Source organism: Agelaius tricolor, unplaced genomic scaffold (assembly GCF_023055355.1).
Source record: "Agelaius tricolor isolate 1412-34295 unplaced genomic scaffold, bAgeTri1.0.p SCAF_8, whole genome shotgun sequence".
Lineage (NCBI taxonomy): Eukaryota > Metazoa > Chordata > Aves > Passeriformes > Icteridae > Agelaius > Agelaius tricolor.
This window is the reverse complement of record NW_027269268.1, coordinates 37,828,642-37,853,222: the sequence shown is the minus strand read 5'-3', so window position 1 is coordinate 37,853,222 and position 24,581 is coordinate 37,828,642. Positions and strand designations below refer to the sequence as shown.

At 37.1% G+C, this 24,581-nt stretch overlaps 1 protein-coding gene across 16 annotated transcripts in view; it reads left to right on the top strand.

Moving 5' to 3' along the window:
* DCUN1D4 (defective in cullin neddylation 1 domain containing 4) overlaps positions 1-24,581 on the top strand; it is a 40,806-nt gene that overhangs the window by 2,455 nt on the left and 13,770 nt on the right. For 5 of the 16 annotated variants that reach the window (XM_071432394.1, XM_071432398.1, XM_071432395.1 and 2 more), the window contains exons 2-5: positions 7,055-7,125; positions 8,069-8,108; positions 13,929-13,958; positions 15,247-15,361. In XM_071432394.1, coding sequence (XP_071288495.1) covers positions 7,055-7,125; positions 8,069-8,108; positions 13,929-13,958; positions 15,247-15,361 — 256 coding nt within the window. The remainder of the gene's footprint in view (positions 1-7,054; positions 7,126-8,068; positions 8,109-13,928; positions 13,959-15,246; positions 15,362-24,581) is intronic. The other 11 variants (XM_071432401.1, XM_071432403.1, XM_071432404.1 and 8 more) reach the window with 5 other exon arrangements.

The window sequence follows — 24,581 nt, the reverse complement described above, 5'->3', positions numbered from 1 at the left end:
AAGCATAGCATTAGGAAGTACAGTACATCCTGTGAAAGTGTTCATCTCTTGTATCCAGCCTAAATATTAGAGCATTTAATAGTGTGGTTATTTCTTCTACAAGAAGTAAGACTACTTAACAGGGGCTTGAAGCAGAACCCTTAATTTATATGTGCCAGCATTTTTGTTGTACTCTCCAATTAAATTGTTTTATTTACAATCATGGTCTGATGTTAAACAATTTTTACTTTTGGCTCATAAAGAGATGGAAACAGCTACCAGTTCATTCAGTGGGGGGTGTGTGTATATACATATAAAATAGTGTGTATGTAGATGGTTATATATATTTATATAGAGTTAGAGCTGCAAGGCTTTAGCTTGTGCTGGGGAACTGACTGGTGTGGCACACTTGATGCAGATGTGTCGCTGCATAGACTGTGGGACTGGGTCTGCTCAGCTGCTCATTACTGCTCATTAGCTAAAGAGGACTGCTTCCCTTGCTCTGTTAATAAAGTGGTTTGTAGGAGCACTCTCTAATCCACTCAGTCAAATGTACCTGGGTTAGCTCTTGCCACTTACTTAAGTTGTCTCAACTGACAGGTTGATTTCTTGCCTGAAGTGGGTTAGGGAATGTGGCCATGGCCTGTGCTGCTGGCAGGGCTGTGGGGTCAGTAAATTTTGGCAGGGAGGAAGAAGCAAGCAGCTGGGACAGTGATGCCTTTGACTGGCATAGCTGTTTCCAGGCTGTTGTAGCTCCATCCTGAGCCACATTTCAGATGTGCACGGTGCTGGATACCCTGTAGCAGGTGCTTGACAGGGTTGCATTTCTGAATTAGCTAGAGCACAAGATACAAAGTTTGTGTTAGCTTTATGCCCTTTGTAGAGTGCCAGGTGACGCCTGGCATGAAGTTAAGAGTAATGCTTGCAAACAGCTCTCAGGTCATGGCAGCCAGTGATGCAAAACTAGCTCACTGACACTTGTTTGAATTAATCTGATGGTAGAATAAGTGTTAGACTGGATGAACGCTTGCCATCAATGGAAGCAGATGTTTTGCACCAGAAACCCACTTAGTGTTAGGTCTTTGCTATATAGCACAAAACACCCAACCAAAATCACCTCCCCCCAAGCAAACCCAAATCCTGCCATGAGCCAGTTATGCAGAGTATTTTATCCTGTATTTTAGTATAGGAGAATTAGCCTAGCTCTTACTTGTTCAATTTAAGGTCAATGGAAATGTATTCAAACTAAAGTAGCAGTTATACAAATTTTGCACTGCTTAAATTGCTCTAAAATTCTCAAGTAACTTTAAACTGCTGTAGATCTTTTTGTAAACAAGCCTTCAGATTAGGATACTCCAAAAACACCTAGGTAGAATAAAGATTTGTTCCTATGGGGGCAAAAAAGAGTTATGCTTTTTCCTATCCATGTAGCATGCAGTGATCTTAAAATATTTTGTTGAGGTAGTCATTCTGAGTGGTAATACCAAATGTTAAGAGTTGAATGTGAATGTTTACTTTTAAATTATTTTAGAGTACGTTTAGTAACTCCTACTGTATTTTTTTCCTTGGGTTTGGGTTTTCTGTAGGGTTTTTTATTTACTGGCTTAAGTCAGACTGTGTTTTGCTTCAGAACATTTTAGGCTGTTGTGTTTGCAAAATTTAGACAAATTTGCAACTGTGGGTTTTGGATACTGCTGGTGTCAGCAGTAGCTCTGAGCTTGGTGCAGTTCTGGGTGCAGGCAGGCAGGAGAAACATTCTGCAGTATCCTGTCTTCAGCTTTAATGGCTAGGTCCTTATGCTCCTCAAGATAGCTTGGATCATCCCATCTAAATGCCTGTCCTTGCTTTCCAAGCTGGAATTCACTTCTGTTTTCCATACTTTCTGAATCATGCTCTTTATTTGACCACACCAAATCAAGGGAGACCCTGCTTTTCATGCCTGTTCTCTGCCTCCCTTGACCCAAGGCTTGTTGTCCCATGATGGACTGGGAGAAAGGATTCTTCTGCAGGGTGGCCCTGGTATAGGGTGTCACTGCCTGCAGGGATACAGCTACAGACACACTGGAAATAGATTTTTAATCCTGTCTTTGACAGGAATGCAGAGTCAGCTCCTATCTGCTGTGTACTGCAGTTTGGGATTCTCAGTCTTCAGGTGTGTTGTTAAGTTTTTGTGTAAATAAGACTGATGTACATTTTTCTTTTGCCTTCTGTAATTAGTAATGAATGCAAAAATTTTGCTTCCTGGACATGAACGTTGAGGGCTTTCAGCAAATGTAGGTTTCAGATCTGATCATTAATCAATTCATCATTAATCAATATAAATTGTATTGCTGTTAGGATAATTCCATAAGTAGATTACAGACTATAAAATAGTATATTTTGTAGAAGATTAAATGATTCTTTTTTGAGTAAGTAAAGTTTATTTAAAGCTAACTCAGACAACAGAACTTTGAACTATTATTGCCAGTGCTGTTACAAGTTTTTTTTTTTTAATCTCTGTTACTTGAAAGCAAGGAGAACAATTGAATAAAAGCCTAAGCATGCTATTTTAATTTTTAGATATGAGTTTGCCTGATATGTTTTCTGTTAATTTTTTTTTCTGAGAAGTTTACAGCTGTATTTTAGCAGTAATAAGAATTACTACTATGTTATTACTACTGCTACTTCTATATTTAAATTTTAATATTGTATATATGGCATATTAATTTGGGATAACTATTTTAGACCTGCTGTTAAAGTGAGATTTTGTATAGATTTTCTATTTGCTTAGAAAAAATAGCAGCTTTTAAAAGAAACTTGGAGTCAGCTGATCTAGTTTACTACTATTGTTAATTTCTTACTAGGTTTTTAATAGATTTTACTGCACCTTGTAGCTGTGTTTTGTCCAAGCTTTAAATTTCCACAGCAGGTACTTTTTTTTTTTTCCCCTTGGTTTTCAGATGTTCATTTAGTTAGTTTGGCAACACATTGCTCCTTCTGATAAAAAAAAAAAAAAATTGGGATTTGATCTCTAAATTTTTTTCATTTCAGATAGGATAGTAGAGTATTTGAGTCTTGTTTACCTGTATACTTTGCTTATACTTAAGATACATTGAGTTTTTTGGTTTTCTGTATTGTATTTCATGTGTGCATTAATGAGAGGGTGTAGAATGTTTTTTCTCTAGTTTGTTATGGAAGCAAGCCCAGATAGCTTTTGTTTCTTTTACCTCTCTGTAATTCTCAGGTCTGTAGTTTAAACCTTAACCTATAATATTTTAAAAATTATTTTTGAACTATTTTCTTTTTAATTTTGAATCGTATATAATTAACTAACCCAGCCTTTAACTCTTAACATTGTGTTAATCACAGACTGTAGACAATGTTTAAATTCCATTAAACTAGGTTGTCTCTGTCATTTCTTTCCTTTCTGGGTTCTGGATTTGCAATTATTTTATTCAGATTTTTTTTTTTTAGCCATTGCATTCTGAATTACTGCAAAGTATTTAATGCCATCTGGAATTTTCATTGCTTCAGACTTCACTGAAGATCAGCTACCTTTTGCATGAAAACTAATTTAATCAACAGAATACATATGCTTGTTTGACATATACCCCTTAAAGTCATAGCAAACTTTCCACATATCATCTTTCACTATTTCCAAAGCAAGCAGATTTCCTTTTTCTGATTTGAGGTCAATGAACTGTGTGTTCTGTCAGAATGGCTGGAATTGGAGGGGACCTGAAAGATAACCTAGTTCCAATCCCCCTGCCATGGGCACCTGTACCTTCTACCAGGACCAGGTTGCTCAGAGCCTCACCCAGCCTCACACTTCAGGCTTGGGGCATCCACAGCTTCTTTGGACAGCCTGTGCTACTGTCTCACCACCCTCACAGTAAAGAATTTCTTACTAATATCTAATCTAAACCCACTGTCATTTTGCAGGCATTCCTCCTTGTCCTGTCACTACGTGCTCTTCTGGAAAGTCCCTCTCCACTTTCTTGAAAGTCCCCTTAAAGTACTGTAAGTGCATTTAAAGTGCTATGAGATCTCCCTGGAGTCTTCTGTTCTCCCCACTGAACAAGCCTAGCTCTCAGCCTTTCTTCATGGGTTAGGTGTTCCTCCAGTTGTCCTTTGTGACCTTTCTGCAGCAGGTCCATGTCTTTCCTGTGCTGAGGACCCCAGAGCTGGATGCAGTTTCTGTAGGAAAAAAAAAGAATTCAGACCAATTCATGTGCTTTGAAACTCTTGTCATTAGGTGAAAAATAGCTTCACACATGGTGGCATTATTTGTGTCAGGCTCATCCAACCAGCTGTGGAGCGTGCAGCTTCCTGTGATGTGTTGCTCCTCTAGTGCTGGCACTGGGAGGGACAGGTGGATTAATGAAACACATTGCTGCTGTTGTGCTCCCACTTCAGAAGACCTTTCCTGTTTCTTCCTCTAACTCAGCTTGTGTTGCAGCTCCTTGGTGATCTGATTCAGAGCACTGGGATGGCAGGGTTTGTTTATTTATTCTGTGGATTAGATTCCAAGTGTAGTGGGCTGACCAAGAAGGGGATCAGCAGGCACAGCTTTGGAGGTTGCATAAGCATATGTGGAAAGTTTGGGAAGTGGAGGGGAGAGAGTGTGTCCCTAAAGAATACATTTGCAACCTGCTGTCCAGTTGCTTGCCATCTTGACCACTGTTGATCGGTGCTGTTTTTGCTAATTTCTCAGACCGTAATTTACCTTCCCTAACTTAACGGGTGCTCCTTGGATTTGCTTTTATAACTGTAAAAGAAACCTGTTTTCAGTTTTAGGTAATATCCCTACACTGTGCAAGCTTCCCCCATGAGAGAAAAAAAACTTTGGACTCCGGTCCTCCATATTCAAATGGTGGATGGTGTGATATCTCTTGTATTAGAACTGGAAAACATGTTGGTATAACCCTGCTAAGTCCATCATAGTTATGGATCTTATTTCTGAAGCAGCAGCTTAAAATTGTACAGATATTTCCAGCGGACATGTAAAACATACTGGCATGAACTGTGTGTTTTAAAGTGCCTAGGAATGTTTTGTTTCAAAGGCAATACCTATATATATAATCCTAGAGCACTTTTTCAACCATTTTAAGAGTGCTATCTGAAGTTAATATTAGATAAGAATAAATAAATATTTCCTTAGTGTTCTCAGCTTCTTCCTCCAGATATAACTGGTTTCTCTAACCACTCATGTTCTTTGTAGATTTTAGGCTAAGCAGCAAGGGAAACTGTAAAATTCATATTCCAGAAAGTTTAATCTGATCTGCCTGTTAACAAATCAAATCTTATCTTTTCATCCTGCCCTCCTCAGAATGGCTTTCATGTTCCCTGTAGTCCTCGTCCCTGTTTGCCCCCCTCTCCTTCTGTTTTTTTTCTCATTGCTTTATATTGAATTGAGGATTGACCAAGAAACTGAGGATTATTTTTTTCTTGCAGAATGGTTCTGCTTAGTATTGTTTGACTAGCAAAAATGGAACTTTATTGAACTCTTAATGCAGGAAGAACTCTAGCACTCTGTTCAGGGTTCAAGAGCTTCCTATTGTAGCTTGGTAAGGAGATCTAGATTGTCTTTGACTTTGTATATATACGGTTAGCTGAAGTTGGAAATTCCATCTCTGATGCTTCTGACTTAGAGCAATTGTATTGCTGTGGTGAACTGGGGACAACACGTTAAGAAATAGGTAGCAGTTAATTAAATGATACTCTGGCTAACATAATAAATGAAATGAATCATTTCTAAAAGTATCTTTTTATTTTTTTTAAATTCACTGTGATAAGAGAATTCCACAGGGATGTGTGTAACAAGTACACTTAGAGCAGGCAGTTTTTCAGTTCCACTTGTTAACTTCATAGCTGTGCGCTTCACTGACTTGGCAGTTGGATGTTTAGTGATGTCTCTTGTTTATCTGGGTCATCTTAAGTGTATCTTGAGAGCCTTCCTTTGAAATGCTCTGGATGGAAATAAGGGAATTATTTTTTTGACCTTACTTGCATCTTGCATCAGCTGCTGGGCAAAGCCAAATTAAATGTCTCATATTAGAAATGCTTTAGTGCATTAGCTGAGTAGTGACGTTAGGCACATACAGAAGCTTTTCACATATAGAAGAAGTTTGCTTGGAATACTTTGCTTATCATACAGTACATTTCTCTAGAGTGTTTTGGCACATGAGTTCTAGTGGGGTAGCTAATTTATTTTTAGTTTAAATGGAGATACTCTGTAGTAGTTGGCTGTCTTTAAGCCCTCTCGGCTGGTTTGTGTTCAGCTTCTGAGATTCTTTTTGGTTTGCCTGCTGTCTAGCTGGATCTCAGCTGTTTTTTTGTGAATTACTTACATTCCAGTTTTGTTCTAGCCACATTCCTAGCAAAAATAGGGAATTCAAAAGAATAGAGAAAAATTAGTTTCTCACTCTTTAGCAACTGAAGCAAACTCAAGTGTTTTATATTTGGAGTGTGGAAGCAAAATTAACATCTATGCTATGGCTTCTTCCAAGAAGTGTCAGAATATTTCATTATCAGTTTTTTTGTCTCTTGTCTTAACAACTGCTGTATTGTAACCTTTGGTTTGTTATTAAAAAGCCATGTTTCAACTGTGCAAGTGTATTCTAGTCACTTATTTTTTGCAAGGAAATTAGCATAAAGGCAAGTACATGTATATTAATAAAATCAGATTTTTTTAAGAACTAGGATTTTTATTGATGATTTTAGAATGCTACATGGTACTTAACTTGGTTTTGGAATAGACGAAACAGAAGGACTGGGTAACATGGAAGTTATAATGATTCCCAACATCAGGGGAAAAAAAAGTTGTAATTTATTTTTTTTTTTTCAGCTATAGTTAGCTATACTTGTGTTCTGCTGAGGGTCATCCATGTCTTAAGAAATATACATGCATAGAATATATTTTTGCAGATTTCAGTTGTTCTACTCAAGGGTTGAAAATGTCAGTGCTGAAGAAGTTGCGATTACTTTTAGTTTATAGTTCTGTGATGATTTTATTAAATAGCCAGAATGTGGGAAGATCATGACTGCTGCATTTGGAAATCAGAAATTTAAAACCCTTTTTTTTTCTCCCCTCTAGATTTTCAACTGAATTCTCATCTATCAACACTGGCAAATATTCACAAGATTTACCACACCCTCAATAGGCTGGTAATGACTTGCCATTTTCTCTTAGCAGAATAGCTAGGGCTTTGGTCCAGAATATTTCATGATTGAAATCATTAAGTGATTACACTTGTAAAAATTATAACTGCCTTGTTGTATGAAAGGCTGTTGGGTTTGAATTGGTGAAGAGATAAGTAGTATTAGTAAAAGGTGAAAGATTATACTCCAGAGGTCAGAGTGGAGTTTGAACTTTGAACATTGGATTTAGATGTTGCCTCATACAAGAAGCTTTCTTGGATACATTAATTGATGGTAATCATCATAGTTACCCAGTTTCTTGCAGTTCTTCTTGAAAACATATTGAATGAGCAAGCTGTCCTTTTACACCCATGCAAAAAATGAAACAAGGTTTTTGTGAAGACTCTTCCTGCTTATGTGCTGTGTATTTACATTTGTTTTATTGCAACCATAGCTGGAAATGGTGATACGGCTTCTATGCGTACACTGTAAATTTAGTGGAAAAGACCCTGCCTGAAGAAGGGGGTAAATTCTTTTCCAAGGTTTCAGATGGTTTTTAATCAGTTTGCTTTAGAACAGATATGTATGTTTATCCTTAAGCAAAGTCAATTCTGTGCTAAGTGGTAAATTCAGTCTTTCTAATGCTGCATTTATTGGAGGAATTATTCAGTAAAATAATGCCAATTCCCCACCTGATGGGTAATTATTTCCACTCTTGAAATAATTTGATATGTTTTTGATTGAAAAATCCTCAAAAATATTTATCAAATTCAATTTACTTGAACTTTTTAGATAAATGTGCAAAGGTAACTTTTTAGGTAAATGTGAGCTGAAAACACAAAGTCTACAATCTTAGGCAGATGATCCTGAAGTAATTAGGATGAATATTACTATCAAGTAAAAGTTTAAAATAGTACAGAAGAATGAAGATCACAGTCTTGTTTAACTGTGTCATTCCTGTTTCTTGCAGAATCTGACAGAGGACGTTGGTCAAGACGATCACCAGACAGGTATTTAATAGGGATGGAGTAAAAATAGATGGAAACAGTTTAAACACGCTTTATTAAGCAAGTCTCTCTAGCATAACTGAAAATGATGTTTTAGAAGGCTAAAGGAGTTTTAGGAAACAAGTGCCTGGGTTTCTTAGTTTTTTTCAAAATAGGTGTTTGTGCTTTTAATTTACCGAATTATGAAGGAGTTGAACAGGTATCTGTAATTTTACTGTCTCTTAGTTTAGAAGACTTAATAAAAAATTTCTCTCACTCCTGGGACTCAGCCTGATGGGCCACAGAATATCCATGTTCTACAGTGTTTTGAGTCTTGAAAGAGCATTAGTGAGAACAGAGCAGAAGCAAAACCTCATCTGGCTGTTGTGATACCTGTGACTGAGTTTAAATGCTGTGCTCCAAACAACCAGCTTTTTTCTTGACTCGTTCTGATGCAGGTTATTTCTGTTTCTTGTGCAGCTTTTCAGTCAGTGTCTGAGTACTATCTATTTTTGAGTTCATATCTGTGTTTTGTTCCATGAAGTGTCACTGTTTTTTGAGACCTTCTTCTCAGGTGCCTGGTACCAGCTTCCTGTCATTCTTGATTTGTCAGCATTTGAGCTTTGTGACTTGATGTTTTGCAAGGGTTCTTACCTCTTGCACTGCCTTCAAGCCCTGATCACTCACTCAGCAGACTATTCTTTAAAACTGACCATGTCAGTCCTACCATCTGACTCAAAGCTTTTTCACTGTCCTGAGGTGATGGCTATATTTGCTGATGTTACCTTGAGCATTTAGCAAAGTGGAGAGAGCTGTCAGCTCCTGGAGATTTGTGGCACACACTTACAAATCTAGCACACTCTTAGCCTAGAGCAATGAGAAGAGATGCACAGGACTGCATTGCTTGGGATTGGACAGAGCTCACTTAGGGATTATGCACCCTCGTCTGTACAGCAGCAGGTCACTTTGTTTCATGCTTGAACTCTTGCCCTAGCCACAAAAGGCTTCTCTGAAATACTTTCCTTCAGTGTGGTTAGTGATTTGATACTTGAAATTAGCTCATTATGTATATGAAAAGCCTCTGAAGAAGAGGTTGTGACCAATAGTTGAAGACAGAGATTTTAATGTCCATAATTTAGATCTGATGTCCTCCCATCTTGTGATGGAGACTTGGAATTTTCTCCTATGTATCCCAGGTGCTCTAAACTGAACAGCTACATACTGATTTCCTGTATGAAAATGTGTTCTATAATCTTTGTTTACTCTTGATCACCAAGACCTGTTGTGAAGCATTGAGGTAGTCTCCTTCTGTCACTAATCAGGATGTGTTGATGTACTTGAGGTATTTGGGATTTGTCTTACCTCTTGCCTAGCACTTCTGTTATAAAGTATAAGAAATTAGCCTTGGTGCTCTCATTACCTGTATTGGAAGGTGCTTGAGCACATTACCATCAGTGTCAGTACAAAACTATTCATCAAAGCCAGTATCCTATTGCCTGCACACTGTTGTTTGAATTAAGCTGTTTCAAAAGTGTAAATGTGCCTGTTGAATGAGTTGGGACACAAAATCCCCGTAAAGGGTGCAGTTTTTTTGCAATAGCTGTAAAACCTTTCAAACCAGAAACAAATATGAAATGAGAACCACAAGTAAAGGTTGATAATGCCAGGTTGCCTCCTCATCTTCAGATATTATTTCCACTATTATGCTTCTGCCCTGTTTTATGTCTCCTTGTAGGAAGAGATGAAGCCCAAATGTTTGCATAAGTTCCAGGCATGTTCAATTGAAATGTGTGTTCGATTTGACTCAAATGAGGACAAATACACATGCAAGGAGCTATTTTGGCCCTCATGAATGTAGTACAGTGAGGTCTTCTGTTTCTGTTCTGTATGGGACTTGACACTTCTGAAACATTTTACTTGGAGAGACTGGCATAAATCTATAAAGTTACCTTTGAAAAATGTTTGATTTCAATGTGCCTAAACTTGTGGAACTTCTGTTTTCCAGTAAGAAGTTGTCAAGACCTATTAATTTTGTTGCACAATTTATAAAACTGTTCAGGTGCTGTAAATTTAAGATTCTGTGTCTAGAACTCATTTGAAAGTCAGATTAAGAACTGTTGCAAAAGGTTTTAATGCTGCCAAACCCATGTCAAGGTTTTTTATAGTTCTGAGATTATTTTAACCCTAAATCTTCTGACCCAGGCCTTATTCTTAAAGATTGCTGTTAATTTTCTGACATAATTATCTGGGTTATTGTCATTAGGTTGTGGACTTTGTTTTTGGGATGACTTAATGTATGCTTATCTAAATTGGATTGGGATTTCTAAAAGCTATTTTAAAAAATCTTAGTTTTAGGTTAATATTTATTAATAATAGTGTTAAGTTTTAAATGCATATCACATTTACTTCAAAGCAGTTCTTTGTAAGCTAAGAAAAATGTCTTGGACATCTAAATTACTTAGAAGCAAATTGTATCTTTTCTAAGTATTAGCCAGATTGCCTGTCTGAAACCAGGCCCTAAAACACCAATGGACTACAGGGAAGTGGCAGTTTCAAAATTCCTTCAGTGGTTTGAGAGCTAAGATGAATCTTCTTTCAAAATTCTGGTCCCCTACAATGATTGCAGTCTCATGTGCTATAATTCAGTATGCATATCTGTCTGAAAAATAAGATAGACTTGAAGTGTGTCATGGGCTTTGCCTTTTCAACCTGTTTGTAGGTGTAAAAACAGCAGGCATTCAGATTCTGTAAACAATTTCTTTTTCTTTTAGTATGTATATGCATTAACTTGGAAAACTTACATTGGAAATAATAGTTGTTTTTATGTCATAACTACAAATCTAGGAGCTTGTTAATAGCTTAAGGTTATGATTTGGTAATTAAATTGTGACTTACTTGTCCAGACTAAAAAGTCTTTAAAAGTATGCTTCTTGTTGTCACCTGACTTGTTTAAAACAGTGAGGTAACCTCTTCAACAAAAAGAAGGCTTCATTGCAGCTCATGTATCTTTGCAGGGGGAGAAATTGCTTTTGCCTCTGCTGGTTATTTCTTTTGTTAGATTAGAGAAGAAACCCCCCTTGAGTCCAGAGCAGTTCTGTAGTGTGGAATTCAAGACAGAGAAGATGATTTTTCCTTTTGCAACAGCATTGCAAGTTGTTTAATGTTTTGATGAGTATCTTAGCTTCTCATCTTGTGTCTGATGATTGTTAGCTATGCTTGTGGTCATTTTGTTGCATTTTTAAGTGATCAGCTGTATCTTCCCAATTGCTTCAGCATTCACAGTTTCTAATTATTTTTCCTTTGAAGCATCCTTCTACTGAAGCATCAGAAGAGCAGGATTCCTCACAGGCTTTAGCTAGAGAAGGTGAAAGTGCCATGCCTGTAAATAATTTCCGTAGGGACACAGCTTGTGGAGTTCTTCTTTATTGACTTTTTTTTCTTTTTTCTTATTCTGGTTTTGTTGCTATTCTAGGGCTGTCCCTCTCTTGTGGATTTTATTTTATATATTGTTTTAAATTTCCTAGGGTGAATTTTAGCTCTTGAATTGATACTTCCATATGGAAGCTTTGTCTCCTGCAAATTTGGAAGTATTCAATAGGATGTTTGGCAAACAGCATTTAAACTTGACAGGCTTTTGGCTGGTGGTGGTCTATTCAGCAGCCATTTAGAGGCTCTACCTTGCAAATGCTAGTTTCAAGTGTCAAAAAACCAAGGAGAACTAGGAGGGTTCTGCCAATCTTGAGTTGAGGCCTAGGAGTGAGAAACTTTGAAGATAATCACATCAGCAAAGCTGCACTTGGTAAGTAAAATTCTGTCAAATTTACATGTAGTCAGAGGTAGCTGCATGTTTGTTTGCAGATGGTCAGACCTTTGGGAAGAGAAATTACTTGTACACTGCTAGATCTAAAATTACATTAGAATTAGAAAGCTCTGTGTAGGAAAGGTTAATATTGCTATTTAGTGAGCTGTATTGTAAATTAAGAAATTGCAGGAGTTCAAAGTAAAAAAAACTAATTTGATACTTTTTAGCTTTATATGAAAATGAAAGAAATATTCTGCCCTTCAAAGAAATTATAACTGCCCTTCAAATTTAATACACCAATTTTAGTAACAAAAGAAATGCTGTGAAAGTAAAATCCTTACACTGTTTTTTAATAGTTTAGAGATTATTCAAAAGCTAAAGTCTAGTGTAGACTTGCTCCAAACCCCAGTTATTAAGATGTTAAGTCTTGGAAAGCATTTACAATATGTCCACCTGGTGTCTGTGTGCTGTCAGCTGTCAGTGTGTGAGGGCAGTGTATGTGTGCATTTAAACCTACCAATTTCTGAGCTGTCTCTTTTCTTCCCTTTTCTGTGCCTTTGAGAGCTGCAACTAGATACATTCAAACCAAAAAGGATACAAGTTTTTCATAGGAGTCATTAGAGAAATTGGGTTGTGTAGTGAATTGTGATCAGTTTAAGCCTTTAAAACAAGTTCACCAATCTTCTTAAAAACATCCTATCATTTAAGGAGGCAAAAAGTCCAAGCAGGAATTCTTGAGTTAAGTTCTTTGGTTTGTATGGGGTTGCAGGTCTGACAAAATGATTTCTCTGTTCTATAACTGCTTTATTTTACTTTTATTTATTTATTTTTTCTCTTTTGCTCTGCTTCTTTTGTCACAGAGGCCTTGCATATTTCTTTTCACAATCAACTGACCAGTAAACTGCACAAATTTGTGGGGGGTGAGGGGGATGTGTATTTTTTTCTTGCATTTTACCAGCATCCAATGCCTGTGTCCATCATTAATGGATTTTTACTTTTTTAAAAGAAAGGCACTTAAAAGCAATCTATTTGCTCTCAAAGGAATGAGATAGCTACAGGTTATACTTAAGTAAATGCATATTTACCAAAAAGAAGTGTTGACTATCACATTTTCATTTATTAAGTTCAGTGTGTGTCTTAAGTCTGTTGGCTCTTTCTAGCCATCTGTTGAGTTCTGCTGTCATCTTAGGTGTTTTTAGTCTGTGTAGGCTTTCAAAAAATTCTTACTGGCAGAGTCTTCAGAAATTTGATCTGAAAGATAAAGTATTGCAGATTCAATAACTTTTGAGAGTAGAGTTTTTCAGTATCATTAATGTGTAGGCATAACTAGATGGAGCAAATGACATTCAGCAGGTCAGGTTCCTTAGTTTGTTTAATTTGTAAAATGCCTTGGGTGTACTCTTGAGTTTTTTATGGTCTCTGGCTTACCTGTTTCAAGTATATCTCATATTGTTGAGGAGAAAATAAATACTATTGTCACTAATTTCCTTTTGTAATGTGTTCTGGACAGTGCTTCTAGAAGTATGTTCTTCTGACACAGCCATTACGATTTTTTTTGTGGTAATAGTTTATGGACCATAATACTTGCAAGTTTTTTGATGATTAGTTAAACTGTAATTTGAATTTACAATTCTGTTAATTCTCTTTCAAAAAGACAGTGTATGGCCATACTCTCCTAGGACAATAATGGGGAGGGAGTTTTAGGGTTAAAAAAAAGAATATATAGGAAGAATTTTTTTAATTGGAGATTATTTCTTGAACTAGAGAGATGAATTTTCTTCTTAATAGATAGAAATTAATATAAAGATAAGACCAAAGAAGGCATACTTAGTGCAAAAACTTTATTAGTTGAAACCAGATAAGTTCATCTTGGTGTAAAAATTGGGTTGAACTTCTTATGTAATACTAGAGAAATATGAACATAATACTAGAGAAATATGTACTTTCTTATGGGTTAGAATTTCCATGCATGTTTAAATAATGTACATGTAGCAAAGCCTGTGAGGCTCGAAGGTTCCTTACATGTGTTTCTCCTATAACAGGAGAGAGCCTTTCAAAGATTCGAAGAATAGGTAAGCAAAAGATTGCTGTCAGTGTTTGTTGGGAATTGGGCCTCTGATTTCAGTCTGTTCCCTTGGTGTCAAAAAGCAGTCAAAGTTCTATTGCTTGCTTCTGTGCTGTGATGTTGTATGATAAAAGATTTTGTGGGCATCTTGATTGAGCGTAGCTAAACTTGGATGCTGCTGTAGCAGAGAGAAGATAGCTTAGGAATGCTGGAGTTCTTAATGTTTTCTTGCAAATTTCTTTGGCATCGCTTTATGTCTGGATTTTTATACCTCACTTCTCTCTTCCTTTTCTTTTCAAATTCTCTGTGTAACACTTAGAGGTGTGATAGCTCTTGGAGCTGCTCTTACACACACCTTTCTCAGGTGTCACTGTGGTCTTCAGCACACAAAAGTAGGACAAAATTGTGCCTGGATGTTAGCCTACTGTTTTCATGAGGCAGCAAAAGCAATTTAATGACTTTCTGTGGTCAAAAGGGCTGGTCCTGTGCTCTTTCTTGTGCTAATGTACAGAAAGTTGTTATTGTTTTTTCCTTGGTTAATTATGTACAGGTTTGGTGAGCTGGATTGGCACACGGAAGAGTTACCAGAGACAGGAGTATGTAGCTGAGAGAAGGGGATGGAAAGACTGCCACCTGATTGGCATCAGTGTCTTGAATTGGCTATTTCCTATTTGGGGACCTTCATTTTTTGAGAACTGTTCAGTGCAAATAATACAGCCAGCCACTTATTTCTTTCCCTGGTGTTTGCTGACTGTCTCTACCTGTCCCTGCAAAACAAAACAAAAAACTTTCCAAAAAACCTGAAAAAAACCCTCTCACCAAAGAACAAACAAAACCTTTCCTACCTCTTGCTCTCTGTATCACAAAAAACTTGAGGCTTGAAAATAAAGTTCTGTTTTCTAGAGGTAGGTGTTCACTCACATCTGTATTTCAAAAAGCAATGATCAACTCTTAGAACTTGTGATTTGAATAAAAGACTAAAAATAAGGATGACTTTTTGAGGAACGAAATACGTCTTTAGGATAGTGTCAGTTCTTGATTGCTGTTAGACTGGAGTAATGCCAGTGCTACTGTGCATTTTGCTATAGTACTTTTGACCTTAATGGAAATCTGGTCATAGGAAACCATGTAAAGCTGAGATGGATTTTGCTGTTGAAAGGAGACTGTTTCTTTTTAATTTTTAAATCCCCTAACTGCCTTCCCTTTCCTTTGTAATATGCCTATTAGTGGACACAGTTTAACTGGTCTGCAACAGTTTCATTTCTTTGTGCTGGTGTTTTTAATTCCCTCTGTAGGAAGTCTTCGGTCTTGCAGTTCATCAGACTGCTTTAGTAAAGTGATGCCTCCAAGGAAAAAGAGGAGACCTGCAGCAGGAGATGATTTATCTGCTAAGAAAAGTAGACATGATGGGTATGTCATCTTACCATGAGCTAAGACTGATGGAATATCTAAAGTTGAAGAGCTGATATCTCATGTGTTTAAATACTAATGGAAATAATATTGAAATTTACTTGGTTTCTCAATGTGGAACCATAGCTGGTGATTGAACTGTGGGATATTGATAAGTATATGTAGATTCAGTTTGCATCTCACCTTTCTCTAGACATACAAGAAGCATGTAGGGAACTTTTCCTTGCTCTAGTTGCCAGCTATGAAGATATGTACTTGTTTGTTCAAAACCAACTTCTAAGAGATACAGTACTATTTTCTCATATACATGCATAAGGTCTGGATTGGCTGTTATCAATCTCTAGCCTGTCAAAAAAGTGAATGTAGTTATAGTCCACTCAGCTCTTAAAATCTTGCTAGTCTCTCCCTGTGATGTTGTGATTGATACTGAACATAGAAGGGAAATTGCCCAGGTAAGGTGACAGCCACTAGTTCAGCAGTTATTGAGGGGCTTCTCACTGGACAGCAGAAGCCAAACAGGTTAAAGAGAGTGCATGAACAGTGTATTCTTTTGGCATGAAGTATTGGATAGCTGAGACCTCTGCAAGTGCTGGATTTCCAGTATGTGTAGTGAGTCATTCAGAAAGCATTGAATGTGCTCAGGGTGTGCAAAAATCACTATTTATGTGGACTAAATTCAGAACTTGAGGCTGTATAGGACTGCACACTCCTGCATGATAGATACAGGACTGCTCTGATGTTGAAAAGTGGCTTATACAACTAGAAAGTTTGCTTGGCACTGCATCAATCAGTAGAATTTGAGCTCTGTTATACTCATGTGTTACTGACGTTCCAGAAAACACACGCTTCCATGGCAAGTACCTTCAGGGAGGTTAAAAGAGGCATTTTTCTCCAAACTGTCAGCCTGAAATCAGGCTAGGTTCTCTCCTTTTTATAGTCTAGCATGAGTAAGAAAAATACTGGTAGCCAAATTAAGCCTCTGGTCATGCCCCTATAACTCCATTGTGTTTAATAGGGTTGCACAAGTGTAACTGCACTGGAATTTATTAAATGATCTCTTGATGCAGAAGAAAGAGATTTCAACTCTCTCTTTCATTGCATTGTAACACTAACTAGAACAAAAAAGCTGTTCATGTCCTTAATATTTTTTGTTCCTTTTCAGAAATAATGAAATATAAAAGGTAAATAGTTGATGGAGGGCATTACAGGTTATTCACAGATAGGCATACAATGTGGAAGCAATACAAGGACAGACCCTTTGTAGAATATAGAGGGGTTCATAAAACTGAGCTCTACCTACCTTAGCCAAGACACTGATGATAGAAAAAAGCAACCCCCTAAAAAGTAAGCTTGCATGTAAGTAAGAAATACTGATTTGTGTAATTACAAAAGAAAATTATAAAAACCTGATTTTTTGCTCTCTGAATACTGGATATTTCATCATTTTTAAGAGCTTGTTGCAAATGTAATTTGAAGGATTTGTTAATATCTGCCTCTCAGTTTATAACTAATGGATCTAGTTTTCATTTTACTGCCATGTAAGTCTTTATTAAAGGGAAGATCTCAGCCTGCTTTTAGAATTGGAGGAGAAACCAGATCTGCTAGTCATGAGCCATGGGGTAATATCCTCTGATGTGGTTCCAGTTTTTATCTGACTGACTTCCTATAAAGGTTTTTGAGCTTTCTCTGTTTTCCAGAGTGTTTATTTTGTTTTAGTCTTCAAGAAAACAGTTTTTTATTTCAGCATGACTGGCAATATGAAATTATTTGCTGGACATTCAGCCTGGTCTTGAAGTTTTATTTTCTTTCAAGGAAGGATTTTTACCCCTGTAATCTTCTTGAATGGGTTAGTAAAAATGCAGTCTCCTACTTCCATGCTTGTTTTGGTCAGGTGGAGTTCATAGCTGTCAAGTTTAGTTTTTGGATTAGACATCTCAGTTAGTTGAGCAGAAATCAGTCTGAAATCAGGAAACTCTACAGCAGTGTGCTGCAGCATACCTAGTTTACAAAGCCAGTTCTGCTTACATTGTGTGCAGAGAATGCTATATACAGTAAAAAGAGTATAGTGGAATACCAGTTTATAGAATAAGGGTCTCCTAGGCCCAGTTCTCAGCTTCTGTTTTAGAGACAGAATTATTAGAAACTGCATTCTAGTAACTCAGGATAAGCCTTCACAGGACATTAGTCTGTGCGGATTCTGTATTAAGTGAAGAAAGGCAGTCACTGTCTGAAGAGCTACACAGTCCTCTCCAGAGGAGCCTCTCTTTCCTAACAGAAGTGATTTGTCACTTCAAATACTTAATGGAATGACATACATTTTTGTGTGTTTCTCAGCTACAGTGGCATACTTATAGAGTCAACATTAACAAATTCAGTAATTCAAAGTCTCCTGTTTGTTCTCAGTGGAAAAATATTGGGTAGTAGTCCAAAGATTTTCAAGGGATGTCATCATTAATGGTGTTACTGCAACTGAGACTGAAGGTTGATGATTTTTTCTGGTTTGTCCATTATAAAAATGTGGGGTTTTTTAATCTGTAATGGAGTGTTTTGTTGGGTGATATTTTCAGTCTTCACTATTTTTTATTCATTCCTATAATCTCTTCAGATCTGATAGGAATATTTTTAGATATGCCTTCTTCCATAAAGTTTCTTTCAGCAGGTCTTTATGCTGAAAGAGAAGATAGTTTCTAAAGACTCTTCAAGTTATAAACTTAAACATGTCTTACACCCTTAATTTCAAGCTGCTAGGAGTACAGCCTCATCTCAGAAGCACTGGTGCAATGCACAGGCAATCGAGGAAAAACATTTATAGGAAGAAATCTAGTTATGAAATTATTTGGAAATGCTGATCTAGTGCATAAACTGATTATAGAAGTCTCCAAGCATGTTCATTAGTATTGCACCCTTACATAATAAGAACTTGAATTCTCTTAATTATAGCATCACCATGAACCATGAATGAATGCAGTGTTTCAGCGGGAGGGAATTTTTATACCAGATGACGAATAATAAAAAGAACTCAGTGCTCCATAGATAACAGTAAGAGTTATCTTGCCTTAAAGAATAGCTGTTGGAAGTAAACAGTTGAGCATGTGCTAACTTGAACATAATCACTTGAAGACTTCGTTTGTATTTTCATCTCAGTATCACAGTCTTGACTTTATTGTACTTAAAGCTGTCACAGTATAGAGTATTCTCAAATTGGAGTTAAAATTACATTTTCTGTACATTGTTCTTCCATCACTATGTTAAGCATCTTCAGAAAGGTAAAGCAAGATTCATCTAAAGATACTTGCTAGGTAAAACGATAGTCCTCACTGGGTAATTGTTTTATGCTGCTTATCTGTTACATCATATCTAGCCAAATAGGGAAAAATGAGCTGTTCAATATAATGTCTTATGTTTTGACAGTCTCATTTAAAAAGTAATTCTACTCCTTATTCTGGAATCACACTGAGGGCAAAAGCCTTGCAGTAATGGGTATTGTCACTTCAGGAGGATGAAAACTAGGAATATTTACCTACTTCTCTGAAATTTAGGTTTTCAAACAATTAGATAAATGTTTTCAATGAATTTACCCTTATGTGTGTAGGAACCACAAAAGGGCCTACTAACATGAAAAATAGGTTTTCTGTATTGAATTGTAAACTCCATACTCTGTGTGGAAAAATGCAGTTTTTGAAAACAGAGTGTCATTAACATAAGATGTACTAACTTCCAAAGTTTTCCAAACCTTTAGTGTTGAGAGTTGGTTTGGTTTTTGTTCTGCTGTTGTTTACTATCTGGTTAGGTCCTGCCCCATGCAGACCACCTGTGTTCCCAGCTGTCATAGATGTGTAGATCTTTTTGCTTGAAGTAGGGGTTTTCAGGTACACACAAGCATAATTTTTCCATTTTCTATAGCTTTTCAGCACACTTCACTTAAACTGGACATGTGACTATCAGCATGTGTGTTGTTACACATACTGCTCATTAAGTAAACCTGATAAAGTTCCAAACATTTAACAGTTTAGGAATGATTGTAAGTCTTTAAACAAGGAGACATAAGGTATATTCCTTCATAAAACTTAATAGTCAGGTTAGTCCTGAGGGTTGCTTTAAACTGTTTTTGTCATGTCTTGTAAATTGCAAAACATCTCTTCTCCCACCCTTCTGTTTCTACTGCAGATTTTATGAAACTATTGCTAGAATTATAATTGTGGGTGAATAGATAAGGCTTTATTAAAGTATGTTCATTGTGCTGCATTGATGAAAATTCTCAGCCAAAATTTAAAATTAATAAGTATTAATGGAAGTAGTGTGGGGCATCTTCTTCAATCAAAAATTGGCATGTTTTGAAAAAAAAGTAATCTGGAAGCAATTAGTTACTTAGTTCAAAACTCAAACAAAATTCAGAAAAGATTTTGACTAAGTTCTGGTTGCTTAGAAACAAAGCTTCTGTTGGTGAATTTCTTGATGTCTTCATTCAGTAAGCACTGACCATCTGAAATAACCAGGCGGTAGATCTTCATGAGAGGCTTTTGACTTACCATAATAAAATATAGCTTTTTTCCCCTTCCCTTTTGATTTTCTTTTTCCTCCTCAATGGATTATTCCCAGCTTCCACCATGAAGAGAATGTTTTCTGTGACCTAAGCTCCATGTTTTCACTGATCTTGGTTGGAATATTCTGGAGCTAGAACACAGCCCAGAGTTGGTGCAGTGGGAGGGACTGCAGCTGGAGCTTTAACCAACTCCAGTACAGGTGAAACATGCTCAGAGCAGCAGATAACCCAGCTTTGAAGACTGCAGTGGGTTGAAGAGAATTGCCCTTACCTTGTTCTTTTTGCTGGCAGCAATCATCAACTTTTACAGTCACTTGCCTAGTCACCCCATTATGGTTGGATGGAATTTTCATGCTTTTGTTTTCCCACCAAATTAGGTAGGAAGAGAAGAAAATAATCTGGAAAAGATGTGGACCATGTATTTAAAGTTCCCACAAAGTGTGAAGTGCCTAGACACAGTTTTAATTTTTTTTGGTGGTTGTTGATGCTTGCCTATAGCTCTTGCAGTTATGAACTACACTGTCTTACCTTTTTTGCTGGTATATTACAGTTCCCTAGCTCACATGAGTATTTCATATATATGTTTGAACATGGATGTTATGAGTCAGCCATTAGGTCATGATGGAGGTGCAAGCATCTCTGAGAAAATTACTACATTTTGATGCGGTTAAGTAACTGAAATCACTCTTACAAAATTTAGACCGGTTATCTCATGTTGCTTTTGCCCTGCCCTGTCCCACATTCTTTCCTCTCTCTAGCTGATGAAATGGCTGTTAGAAAGAGATAATAATAAAAAAAAAAAACCTAAATGCTCCTTACAGGGATATTTGTTACAAATAACTTGTATATTGCTGTCACTGACACAGTATCATGCTAAACTAAAAAAAAACCCTATTTTTCAAGTGAAGATTTTTCTGAGTTATTGTACTTACATGTGTGTTTTATCTGAGAGGTAAATACATACTTAGCCTGTAAGTAATACTGTTCTTCTTTTTCCTGTTCCTGATGGATATTCATGTCATGAGTTAGAAATGGAAGGGTAATTCTAAAGGCAAAGGTTTTGAGTTTGGTATTGTGTGGTAGTGATGGGTATAGCAGACACTCTGGGATAAAACTGTGCTTGCACCTTTCTAACTGATGATGGAGAAAATGCCCTTAGCAATCCTGTTTCAGTGCCAGCATTCTTTGACAGTGTGCAAATTCTAGTACCAAAAGTGCCAGGTGTATTTATGGAAGGCATCTTTTTGAGTTTTTTACTTTTCCCCTGTGCCTTGCCTGCTTTCCCCCTCCCCCTTTTTTTTTTTCTTTTTCTTTTTTTTGTGAGCATTGTGTTGTTTCACATCTGGTGTGTGACTGACACTTTGCTGGCAGTTCCCTGTGACTGGCAGTTTCCTTTTACAGACCATCAATATGGAAGCAAATTACTAAGTAGAATGTGGTTGGCATAATGGTTGTGCATCTGTTTGCAAGTACTGGTGCTGGTCATCTTGATGAAACTGTGAGCCATTGATGACTTGCTGTTTGTGAGATCTGTTCATTAGATGTTTGGTACTCCCAAAGTATTCAGGTATCTACCCTGTGCACTCTGGCAGTGTATTTTTCTGCATAGCAAGAGATACTGTCATTAGAACAAAGACAAGGTGCATCATCTTGCAGTATATACTGAGAAATTCCACAGAGATGAGGAATACTGCAAGATATAAAATGGATGCCAGATGTGTCTGGAAGTTTGTGTTTTTCTCCTCTGTAAATATGGTTCTTGAGATAATAAAATCTATATTAATCATAATTCAGGGGATGTAGTCCTTAAAAACACCTTTACTCTGTGCCACTAGATTGAACCAAGTTGTCCTAGGCTGAGTAATCTCAGGTACTTGTCTACTTACTTGTTTGCATCTCCCCACTCATCTTGCTTCCCTAGGCACTTCAGAGATTAGGAGTCTCTTGCTAGTAGAAATAGCTGGCTTGGCTAGGCTGGGGTGAGACACTCATTTAATGTGTGGAGTAAGCAGGGAAAGCAAAGGGTTTGTCTTTATACATGAGATCACTAATTCTGACCATGCATAGTCTGTTTTCATTATAAACGTGATACAGGGTCATATGCACTGTTAATGCATGTCTGGCTAATTAGCTCATAGCAGAGAGTGGGTAATATTTCAAGATAATATCCCTTTTGACTTTATTTTCTGAACTTGTCAACTGGCACAAGCTGGAATATCTGTAGTCAGTTCTGGTTTCTCAAAAATCAAGCTCCAGTGGTCAGGTATTGTGCTTTTTGAACAATCATAAGTTTGAGGCAAGAGCATTTTCATTGGAGTTACTTGGCCGTATGTTGGGCACATGGACTTAATTTATTATTGCTATTTCCTGCAGTTCCTGAACTGTGACCTTAGCCCTTAAGACAAGTGACTTTCAATCTCATATCAGTTGTCTGAAATTCTTCTGCTATGTGCAGATGCAGAGAATGTATAAAAAGGGCTGTTTTTTTCTGTTCTTGCTCACCATTCCTGTTATCCATACTGCTGGCACCGATGTCTTGTTTCAGGCTGCAGTATTTAGCTCTGCCATTTGTAGATGCAGGATACCTTTTTTCCTAAAATACCTGAATGACTTACAGCTCTGTCAATAAGTCTATTTCTTGAGTTCCTTCTTAAATGCACTGTTTGCATACTGGCAGCTTAATGTGTTGATGATTTACATGAACAAGCAGGGCAAGACAATTGATTATCATCCGTTTGTAAGAAAAAGCATTGAGTCTTGTGATAAATAACTTTCTTTGTGAACCTTGTTAGCTTTGCCATGTCCTCAATCCCAGCAGTACTCTTACAGACCTCTTGAATAAAGAGAATAGAATAAAGATGTTGACTAGCTCCTACTACAGTTTCCAACTTGGTATTCTACTTGGTGTTTGTCACGTTTGTTTGTGACAAAAAAGGGGATACTGAATAATTAAAATTTTTGCCAAAGTGGCAGAATGCCTCCTTTCTTTGTCTTGATTGCTCTGAATTCAGAGTACCCTAAAAATTATTGGCTAGGTCTTTCATAATCACAGTTCATTTTGCAAGTGTGAAAATGTTATCAGACCTATTTAAAAAAAATTATACCAACTCAGACTTATACCTTCTGGATTACCTCTTACTGAGCGATGCTGTCAGCCTTTTCCTTTGCAGCTTCAGTAAAGCTTATGCAAAATAGATAATTCAAATAGGAAAAGAGTGTTTTCAAAATGAAAAAACCCCAAACCTAAAATTGTGAGTATATGAATGTTTTTGGAACACATATGGCTGACATTTCTATGCAGTGTTCCAGTTTGTTGTAGATCAGTGTGTTTCAGTACAGTGTCAATTTTTCATAAGAACTTTCTTAAGAGCCTCATTTGTATTTTTCTTCTAATTAGCAAAATTTATCATTTTGTTCTGACTAGTATTACTTTTTTAAAGGTTAGCTGCTTTAAGGGAACTATGACAGTAAACATGAAATATTTCTTTGAATTCCTGTCAGAATGATCTGTGTGCTGTTAACTTCTAGCTACACTTCCTCACAGCTGATAGCTGAGCTAGGTGGAGGATAGTGAGATCAGTGTCTTCTAAGCTCATAAATCTAGGTGTCTTTTACATGTCTTTCTAGAAGGATAAAACACTGATGAAGTCAGCTCCAAATTAATTTCATTATTCAAATGGTTTCAAAATTCTCCTTGATCCAGTTAGCCGCTTCATTGTCTTCCCCCATCAGGATTTGACATTGTGAGAGGAAACTCTGCATGCTTGGAACACTTACAGAGCTGTTCTTGGCTACCACCTCTAGACTAAACCATTTATTTGTTGCTCTTTTCAGCCTTTGAGCCCATGCTCTGAAGAGTGGTGGAAATGGATCAGAGAATGCATATGCAGCAGTGGTTAACTACTTGGACTGCTGAGTCTCTTTCCTCTAGCAGGCACAAATGATATTGTGCCTGTTTCGGAAGGTCTAACTGAGGGAGTGACCCTTCACATTCTGTCATGTTCTCTGTGCTTTTGGTGTTTCAGATACTAAATTTGTTTCCTTAGTGTTGTTAAAATTCCTTACACTTCTTGTTGAAGGAGAAGAGCATTACCCTGCTGGTAGTCTCTAGGGGAAGGGGCCAGCTTTTCAGATGGTTCTGTGTTCCATGATGAATGACATCCCTTGAGGTATTGTCTATGAGGACTTTCAACCTTTTTTTTCTGTGATTCTTACCAATTTACTGGCTTTAGAATAATATAAGTGTAGGTCTTGTCTCTTTTGGCCTTTATGCCTTTTGTAGAATCTTTTCCAGGCAGCAAAAAGAGTGCTTGCAGTTTTCTTTAGTTAATAATTCAAAGTGCACCTAGAGGTAGGACCTGTGTTGACTGTGACATGGAATTACTCTGGCCATGGACCCACAGCTGGATTGCAGCCCATCAGCTGTCTGTGGTAACTGGTGGTGTAGGGCAAGGCCTTACTGTGAACTTTTACAGAACAGTTTGGGGTTGAATTTGAACTGACCTATATTCATTTTAGGAGAAGGTCATTACATGTGTAATGTAGTGACATTAATGTAATGATTATGAATCAGTGGAAGTATGACAGAGTGAGCAAACCAAGTATTTAGTGTCATTGATTCTTAAGCAGTGTTCCAAATGACTGGATATGAGGACAGAATGTTGAGTAAACTGAAAG